Consider the following 10,118-nt stretch of genomic DNA (forward strand, 5'->3'; position numbering starts at 1 on the left):
AGACCAATAATAGCAGTATGTTATGCATCAATAGCAGCAATAGTTTTTCCAGGTTCTGCAGTCATCTGAACAAAATTATAGACATTCAGCACATTCCATTAAAAAAAACAAAACAAAGAAAAGAATAATATCCAGAAAACAAAGTTCTGCTGCTGTTGTGGTACCTGGCACCATTTTTTTAATTAGCATCTTAATCATCATCTGGAAAGAGAACATTCTAGAGTAATATCATTAAATATAGCTCTGATAAAGCATGGTCACTACTATGTATCATACAGCAGGTACAAGATATTTTACATTCACAGAGGTATGATACAGTACCATCCTACATCATAATACTAGAATCAGTTTTGGTTAGAAATTTGCTTTGTCTGCAAATAAGATTGTTACCCCTGTCTTTTTCTGGGCTCCTGTCACGTGGAGAATTGTTTTCTATCCTTTCACTTTCAGTCTATGGGCTTCTTTTTGCACTAGGTGTGTTTCTTGTATACAACATATTGTTGGATTTTCCTTCTTATTCCATTTTGCCAGTCTATTTCTCTTGATTGGTGAGTTGAGGCCATTGACATGGATGGTTATAACTGATATATACTGACTTCTTATTGACATGTTATTGGCCTTTTGTTGACTCTTTTTACTTTTTCACCTTCTCCTTTTAGTTTCTTGCCTTGCCTATTTGATTTGCTCTGTTGGGCCTCATGGTGTGGTTGCCTTCATTGTCTTTTTCTAGCATCTTGTTTAGAATTGCTTGTAGTGCTGTTTTGGTATTCATGTAGTTTCTCGGGTGTTCTTTGTCGTGGAAGTGTCTTATTTCCCTATCCATTTTGAAAGAGAGTTTTGCAGGATACATCAGTCTAGGTTGGAGGTTGTTCTCTTTTAGTACTTGAAATATCTCATTCCAGGCTCTCCTTGCCCTAATGGTTTGTGTTGAAAAGTCTGCTGTGATTCTGATGGGCTTTCTTTTGCATGTGATTTGTTTCTTTTCTCTTACTGCTTGTAGTATTTTGTTCTTCTGTTGGGTTTCTGGGATCTTGATTATTATATGTGTGGGCGTAGATTTTTTTTGATTGTAGCTAGTTGGGGTCCTATATGCCTCAGTTATCTGAATGTCAAATTCTTCCCCTCTGTTTGGGAAGTTTTCTGTCATTAATTCTGTGAACAGCTTTTTAAAGTCATTTGTATTTTCTCCTGCTACTTCATGGATTCCTGTCAGTCTTATGTTATTCTTCTTTGCATCATCTAGGAGTTGTTGGATCGATTTCTCATGATCCCTTACTGTTTTTAAGAGACCTCTCTTTTCACAGTCACTGACTGCAATCTTATCTTCTATATCTGAGAGTCTATTTTCGCATTCTTTCATTCTGTTGCGTACACTTTCAATGGAGTGTTTAATCTCCTGGATATCTGTTTGAATCTGTTTTATGGATTCCATTTCTTTCCTGTGTTGGGCGTTTATTGTTTCCATTTCTTTCTTATGCTGGGCCTTCATGGCTTCTATCATGGTCCTGAGCTCATCTATTTTTTTGTCAGTTTCTGCTCTAGAGTCTCGAATCATGACTTCCATTTTGCTCACTATCTCTATGGTTATCTGGGAAATTACTTCTGTTGTGAATTTTTCTAGAGCTTGATTGATCTGTTTTGTTACTTCCTGTGCTTTGAGTTCAGGGTGTCCTGGTGGTTCACTATCAGCCTTTTCATCCTCATTTGCCCTACTGTTTGCCATTGGTGAACTGGAAGTCTGTCTTTGTGTCTTGCTTAAATGCTTTCTCATTTTTATTTTTGTTGTCAGACTGTCCTTGGTTTAATCTCTGGGTTATCACCCAAATCTTCTTCATATAATTGTGCCCTAGCTTCTGGGTCTCTATGACCCACAGACATTTTCACCTTCATAACATCAGAGGAAACAGCTCATCAAATCAACTACAATCCTTTATCCCAACTGATACAATCAGCAACACATTAAGATCAAGCCCAACTTGGAAACTGACCACCTGTGGTAGTCACTAGTCTATCAGCCTTAAACCATTTGAATTAAATTGAAATAAAGAAGCAGTCCAGAACATGTCTGCAGTGAACAAAATCTCAATATAGTGTATTTACCATTTAATGGCTCAGACAGAGCGAGGATGCAAGACCCCTGATCTCAGTTAGCTGATGGCTGAACCCCATGACGTGCAGACTGACCTCGGGCTGCAAGGCCCAGATTGAGTTCCCAAACCTTCTGAATGGTTGAACTCCACACCATTGTACTACAGGTTTCCCACACCCTTTCTTTAAAGAGGTTCAAAGTTGGGAACTCAGAAAAATACCCTTGATGACCACCTCTGCCTCTGCAGAGTGGGTCCAAAGACTGGCACAGTCAGGAGGTCTGAGAGTGCGGGGGGGGGGCTTATGGGGGTTCAGGGGTGACCGCGCAGCTACCCTCCCTGCGCTTGAGCGATGGTGGCTGGGTCGGGAACAGGCGTGGTTCTCCTTCCCGCGGTGGATCAGGGCCCAGGCTGCCTTCCGGGTGCTCATTCTTTTTTTAAAGACTGCAATGTTAAAACATAAGTAACTTAACATTTTGAAATTCAGTTTTGTTTTGAAATTTCCACTTTCCTTAGGGGATGACAAGTCCTCCAAGCCAGATCCCTGCTCAATCAGAAGGAAACCCTCGCCCAAGCAGACCCACTACCCACATCCACAGGAGCACAGAGATAACAGAAAGCCAGTGGCCTCCCTGCTGCTCCTCCCACTGCCCTGTTTATCAGCCAGCCCCAGGCCCATTACTTACAGGACTCTGCAAGTTTCCACCCTTTCAGACAGTGCCCCTCCCCTACCTAAACTCTCCTATAACAGCCCTGCACATCCTTCTCTCGGTGCCAATGTCCTTTTAGCCCTTGGCCAGTCTGCACACAGACAACAATAAATTCATCACCTGTTGCTTAGACTTTGCCTGCCTCAGTGGCCTCAATCGTGCCTCCTCAGTCTGACCTTACATTTGGTGGCCCATACAGGGAGGTCTGAGCTCCTCTCCCAGGAGTGCCTGAGCTCCCTCCCCTGAACCCCACCGAGCACTTCGAGGCCACCCCTGACATCCGACCTCTGGCCTCTTCCTCTGTGGCTTGCTGATAGCCCAGACCTTCCCTTCCCTTCAGGTTGGGTAAGTGATTCTTTTACTCATCCTCTTCACCTCGCCAAACAGAATACGCATATCCTGGGGTCTCACTCCCTCTTGCTCTGGACAGGTCTGCCTGTTCACCCTTCTCTTGTCACCCCTCTCACCCAGAGTGCTTTGTCTGACCCAGCTTAGGCACGAAGTGTTCTCAAAACCCAGTCCTGGTCACACTCTGACAGCTGCCCGATCTCGGGGGTGCCTGACTTGGCCACCCACCCACTCTCTCAGCCTCAGGGAAACTGACTGAAGATGTTCTTTCTTTTTCCCCAAATTCCCCATTTCCCACACCAGACTTCGCTCTGCACAACCTCCCTTTCTGTATTCCCCCTTCTTCTCCCCTGGCTTGTGTTCTTAAAATCTCAAACCTCTTCATCTCACTCCCGACCTGAAGCCCAAACGTCTCATTTTCTTTTATATTTTATCCTGGCCACCGTACAAATTAACGATCACATTGGCCCTCCTTCATCTCTCCGCCCTTCAGCCCTGTCCTAACTGGATAAAACATGTCTGTTTTCAGGGCAGTCTGTGTCACTCTCCCCAGAACAAACCAAATTGTTTTCCTTCCTTCTTACCCTCCTCCCATTTGACTTTTTTTGTTTTGTTTTGTTTTTTGTTTTGAGACAGGGCTCACTATGTAGTTGAGACTGACCTGGAACTCACTATGTAGTCCAGGCCAGTCTCAAACTCACAGTGATGCTCCTGCCTCAGACAGGCTTGTGCCACCACTCCCGGCCTTTGAAAATTGATCGCAGAGCCTCTGTTTAAAGTTCTGACTCAGTTGTCTTTCACCTCAGAAATGGGACCACTTCTCACACTCTTGCAAACAAACCTCTCCCTTCTCCTCCCCATGCCCTATGACCAGTTAGCCGTTCCTCTTCTCTCCAAGTCCTGCGGCAGCGCCCCAGCCACTCCCCCTGCTGTTCCCAATTACCTGTACAAAACCTTGTAGTTAACTCATTTCCTGTTGAATGTGCACAGTCCGTCCTGAGCCGAAGACTGCTGGCTCTGCATTTCCAAGTCTGCAGCCAGCAATACAGCCATTCTGGCTCCTCCCCAGGTCTGGACCCCTTACATATCACCCCCAATATAAAATAAAAGGCCCACTCCAACTCCTCAACAAAACACCAGGCTACTTTCCCTGTCACAGACAAAACAAAAGACCCTCTGCTTTGGGCTCATTGCTTTCTACTCACTACCCTCAGGCCTATTTGTTGAAATCCCTTCTGCCCTGAGCAGCACACCTCCTTCCCCCCACCTTCAGATTGATTCCCTGGTTTGGTTCCTCCTCTGAATGAAGGACCTCTTATTCCAGGAAACCCTCTGTGACTTCTCCCCAGACAAAACCCACCTTTACACCCTTCCCCTGATCCTGTCTAGCTACACCTAACACCCTTATGTGTTGCCATTTTCCCTTCCTACTCACCCACATACCCCTGGCCCTTATATTTGCTGCTGGCTTAGCAAGCTGCCAGGCTCACAAACGGGCAAAAGGTGGACCTATCAATGGTTAAAAAGGTCTTTTCCAAGCAGCCTGGATGTCCTGGCTCTTAACCATTTTAGAGCCCCTAGTCCTGATCTTTCTACTATCATTGATTGGACCCTGCATAATAAAATTCTTGACAGATTTTAACCAGGAACCAGTCACATCCAGACAACTCCACCTGACTGCCCAATACAGTCACTGCCCAATGCGAGCCTCCAGCTGACAAGGTCGCCATGCTCCTCATAGCTCTGCTGCCTCTCTCCCAGACTGAACCACTCTCCCCCACTTTCTCCTCTTATTTCTGTCCCCACAGGATGCCTATGCTGTCCCCAGTCACACTGGAAGAAGTCAGGAGAATCTATTCCCCCTACCCGTACCCTTCTTCCTCTTCCTTTCTTCCTCCTTCTTTTTTTCTTCTTCCTTTCTTCTTCTCCTCCTTCTCCTTCTTCTTTTTGTTTTTGAGACAGGATCTCACTCTGTAGTTCAGATTGCCCTGGAACTCACTATGTAGCCCAGGCTGGTCTTGAACTCACACTGATCCTCCTGCCTCAGCCTCCTGAGTGCTGGTATTATAGGCGTGCGTCACCACCCCCTGCTCTCTTCTTCTTTATAACACAACAGGCAGGGATGACGAGTCTCCCAAGTCAGATCCCTGCCCAACCAAAAGGAAACCCTCCCTTAAGCAGACCCACTGCCCACATCATCAGAAGCACAGAGATAACAAGAAGCCACTCTGCTGCTCCCACCACTGCCCTGTTCATCAGCCAGCCCCAGGCCCATCACCCCTTGGATTCTAAATATTTCCACCCCCTTGACCAGTACCCCTCCCCTACCTAAACTGCCCTATAACAATTGTGCACACCCTTTTCTCAGTGCCGATGGACTTCTTGCCCTTGGCCTGTCTGCACCCAGAGGGCAATAAACTTATCACATATTGCTTTGATTTTGCCTGCCCTAGTGATCTCAGTCAGGCCCGACCTTACAGGGGACAATTAAGTATGCATTCTTTCAAAGATGAGAAGGTCATATTCAGATGTTCCAGACATTTGGCCATCAGGAACTTTGTCACGTTAACCAGCTGGAATGGGAGGGGCTCATTTGCAAGTGAGTCTGGAAAAAGATGACTGCAAAATTTAGGTGAACCAGTCCTCCTTTCTTGTCTTCTTTATAGAGTCTGCCCTTTCTCTCTGTCCTCAACAGAGCCTGATCCCTGCTGTCACCCACGTGTGACACACTATGTCTCGGGTGCCCTTCCTGCTGCTGTGTATGGCCCTGCTGCTCCCTGGGCAGGTGCATGGAGCCACGCTGAGAAAGAGTGACTCGTGGAAGCCACTCAGCAACCCCCAGAACCATGATCTGGTAAGGACACACCTGGAGTGCCGGCTTTAGAGGGAGAGGCCCTACCTGGAGTTCTGCACCCACTGCTCTGAGGCGATCCCCAGGGTTGGGAAGGGCATCAGCAGGGCAGGACCACAGTTTTGCTGGTCTGCAGGTGGGGGTCCTACTATCTTTCAGGCCAATTCACATTTGTTTCTGTAAGAAAAACAAATTTGTTTTTGTAAATGATCGTATACACGCATTGACTTTATAGCCTTGATTTGTAACACATATGCAAAAATCAAGAGTGTGACAGGCAATTACTTTTTGCACAACATAGATTGAGCTGATGATAAAACAGATGAACATTTTCAGAACTTAACTGCAAAATATGGAAAGGGACCCTGCACGGTTATCAGCTTCCAAAGTATATTTTCAACATACATTTATCTATAAAATAGAATTCAAAAGATCAGTAAAAATTCTCTTTAAAAAGTATGATAAATACAATGAACACTGAGACAAGTATTTGAAATTGTAGTTTTTCTAAAGAAAATATGTGAATTAACAATGTAGAATTAAAAGAATCCAACCAACAGCACCTTGCACAGCTTCTGTGTGCTCATTTCTAAAGGGAAACTTGAAAAGCCTGTGAGGGGGATGGATCTACTGCAGGAAACGACTATGGCTGGGATCCACCCTGCAGACAGACAGACAGACACCATGCTGACCACTGTGCAGCTCAATTCTACTTTGATCTCGGCACACAGAGATGTTTATAATGAAGCCTCTGTCCCTGGTGCTATTAAATATTTGATACCTCCCTCTATTTTCACCAAAATGGTGAATGATCTTGTTGTAGGTAAAATGGCGGCAACAACAGGCAGAGAGGAGGAGAGATAGCCAAAGCGTATACTTTGTACTTCTCTCTCTGGATTTTCAAAGTCATTGCTCCTAAATAACCTTGAAGTAACGGGGGGAGGGATTACTTTTCAATATTTTTAATATTTTACTTCCATATGGCACTAAACCTTTTCCTTCTCTTTTAGTTTTTCAGGATCCTTCAGGCATATTTTAAGGGCAGAGGTATTGATGTTGATTTTAAGAAATTTCCCAATAATTTTACCATAAATGAGAATCCCAAGCCTCTCTCCTACCAGTTAGAGAATTTCACATCTGCATTTGCAGACTACAAAGAACGGAAAACCTTCGTTCCCAGTGACCTCAGCAGCTAACTCTTTCTTCTGAGCTCAGGTAAAAGTTGACCTTTTATTCCCAGGATACAACTCAGCCATAAATTAGAAATTTGGAAAGTATTTATTTTGAGAAACAATTTTCTTTCCTCCTAGAAGTAAGCGCTCAGGTCTGATCATACTCATTACCATTAATAGTTGGATTCGGTTCAGATATTTGAGTCAGGTTTTTAAAAGAAATGACAGTGACAGGGATTTAGCTCAATGGTGCCACCACCTGCCTCGCAAGCACAAGATCCTAAATTCAATCCCCGGTACCAAGAAAAAAAAAAAAAAACGGTAAATTATAGGTAAAGATGAAATTTTTCTAATAGGAAAAAGTTTTAGTTTATTTATGGGCTGGAGGTGCCCATACCACTCAGTGGTAGAGTGTTTGCCTAGCATGTTTGAAGGCCTGGATTTGACCCTTGGCACGCAAAACACAAATAACAAAATATTAGTTGTGTGTTTGAAGTTTGAATTTCACTATTCTTATTATGATAGCATTCTAATCAAATAACTGTGTACCATTTAAAAAGCAGCAAGTGTGGTACATTCCAAGCAGATGCATTATGATTCTAGGGCATTCATTTTTTTGTTTGGCCAAATAACAAAGGGGGTCAAAATCATAATTAACATCTTCCCCTATTCATCCAAAAGTGAATGGGTGAAAATTGCGGAGAAGCATACCGTTTTGGTACTTCATTGTGTTTGTGAAAGGTTTTCATCATTATTTTTCTTAAATGTGATGAGTTTTTAAAAGATGGTTTTTATTCTAAAAAGGAGATGCAATTTTCCATGTGGAAAGTGAACTTGAATATTATCCTAAAATGATAAAATAGCTGGGCATCGTGGCATATATGTAATTCCAGCTATCTGGGAGGCTGAGGCAGGAAGAGTATAAATTCAAGGCCAGCCTGGGCAACTTAGTAAGACTCTGTCTCAAAAATAAAAAATAAAAAGGGCCGGGGATGTAGCCCAGTAGTAGAGAAGTCTTAGTTTTAACCCCCAGTAATGGACAAATAGATAGAAAATAGATGCACAAATCTATTTGCAAAAACAGATAGAAAATAATGCTAATGGAGCTTTCCCCAGACTGTTTTGCATACACGGGTCCTAGGGGATCCAATGCCCAACAGCAGATAGTTATTCATATTATAGTTCCTGATTTCGTGTGAGGCAGAGAAGTTGCTTGTAAACATCAGTTTGTCCATCTATAATTTGCAGACACTCATCTCTAGCTCCTAGAAAATATTACAGCAAATACCAAATAAATAATCCGTGTGAGTGTGGAAGGGGTGAGCGACAGCTCCGGACAGGAAGCTGAGAGGCGCCAGCTAGTACTGAACTTTGTGAAGGGAGCAGGGCTCCTGATTTGGAGTGTACTTCACAGTTAGGAGCTACGTATTCCAATATCTCTGATGAGAAAGTGAAAACAAACGTTTCTGTGAAATATGTTGGTTTGGGATTCTTTGTGTTGACCGCATTCTTTGTTTTCTGCTCATTGTAACATTTTCTTGTTCTTTCAGGTGTCTGGCCTCTGTAAAGCTACAGAAGTTGCTCATTAGAAAAATTCGACTGTGATTGTGCCTAAACCTCTGTATTTTCCCTCTCCACGGTTGTGCATTTGTAGTAATTTCATTCTGTATTTCCAGATCTACATATAAAAAGCTTGGCCTTTGAAACATATGTGATATATGTGTGTTCTGTGAAGTGGCTGTCCTTTTTTTTGGCAAGGTCTCACTATGTAGTTCAGGCTGGCCTTGAACTTACCGTGTAGTCCAGACTCTAGGCTGGTCTCAAATGGAGAGTGATCCTCCTGCCTCAGCCTTCCAAGTGCTAGGATTACAGGCATGTGTCACAATGCCCAGCATGTTTTTCCTTCTATAACCATAAATACTGATGTTGGGCACTGCCTGAATTTGAAGGGAAAAAAATAACAGGGGTAAATGATGACAATTTCCAAAATTAGATTTTTTTTAAGTTTGCCTTTAAACTTGTTTTTTTTTAATATTTATTACCATTAATCCATATTTTTATTTGAAAGGGACTTTGCTTATTTTTTATTGTAGTTCATTATCTAACAGGAGGTTGGTTTTAAATTGTTTTCTGAAACTGCATCCCAACTTTTACTGTAAACTACTGAAGGGCCTCACAGTCCCAGCAAACGAGGGCAAGTGTCATTTCGACAGCAGAGTTGGAATGGAAGCAAAGGGCGGTGAATTCTGGGAGCTGCTGTCTCTGGAGATGTGCTCTGCGCATGTGTGCAGAGGGAGACACTGGGGACACCAGACACGCTGGCTGCACCAGCCCTCGCTCCCCACATCCTCCTCAAGAAGGCAGAGCGCCTGGGCAGGTTCCTCTCTTTCCACCCAACCTCCCATCCTTCCGGGGCTCAGCGACTCTGACTCCCACACTCTTCTGGGAAGCAGCGCTTTTCGTGGGTCACCATGGCAGCCGCATCCGTGCGTCCACAGGGTCACTGGGTACGGGCGTCTGTCACCGTGAGGTGGACTCAAAGATGGATTTCAGGCTCTCGCGGTGCAGGTAAAGAACTGCAAAGCGTGTGCCTGACGGTGAGAGAAAAGCAGCCGCATTTGCTGAATGAGAGAAATGGTGCCTGGATGAGAGGGAAGAGGTCAGCAGGAAAGGAGGGCCGCGTGTACCATAGGGGCTGCCCAAGCGCAAGCAGCGGGGAAGAGGTTAAGGAGGCCGGGCCGGCGGCCGGCGGGAGCCCTCTCCCAGCCGTCGTGTTCCACCTGTGCGGGGTCTGCGCCCACAGCCGCGAGCCTCAGTTACCTGGCACCCTCTATCCAGAGGCGCGTGGACAAACGGGCTCCCGCAGAGAGCCACGGCTCCCATGGCCCTGCGCCTGGCGAGGAGAACGGATGACATCAGGGCTGTCCTCCGTGCTCTCTTTACCGCTGCC

At 44.7% G+C, this 10,118-nt stretch overlaps 1 protein-coding gene across 1 annotated transcript in view; it reads left to right on the forward strand.

Moving 5' to 3' along the window:
* The window catches only part of CUNH2orf66 (chromosome unknown C2orf66 homolog), a 14,009-nt gene extending 5,149 nt beyond the window's left edge, over window positions 1–8,860 (forward strand). Inside the window, exons 3-5 of the mRNA XM_033756266.1 lie at window positions 5,841–5,999; window positions 7,007–7,211; window positions 8,719–8,860. Coding sequence (XP_033612157.1) covers window positions 5,877–5,999; window positions 7,007–7,192 — 309 coding nt within the window. The 5' untranslated portion in view covers window positions 5,841–5,876 and the 3' untranslated portion in view covers window positions 7,193–7,211; window positions 8,719–8,860. The remainder of the gene's footprint in view (window positions 1–5,840; window positions 6,000–7,006; window positions 7,212–8,718) is intronic.
* Window positions 8,861–10,118: the final 1,258 nt, after the last annotated feature.

This window comes from Fukomys damarensis, unplaced genomic scaffold (assembly GCF_012274545.1).
Source record: "Fukomys damarensis isolate Sample0158 unplaced genomic scaffold, DMR_v1.0_HiC HiC_scaffold_26, whole genome shotgun sequence".
NCBI classification, from domain to species: Eukaryota; Metazoa; Chordata; class Mammalia; order Rodentia; family Bathyergidae; genus Fukomys; species Fukomys damarensis.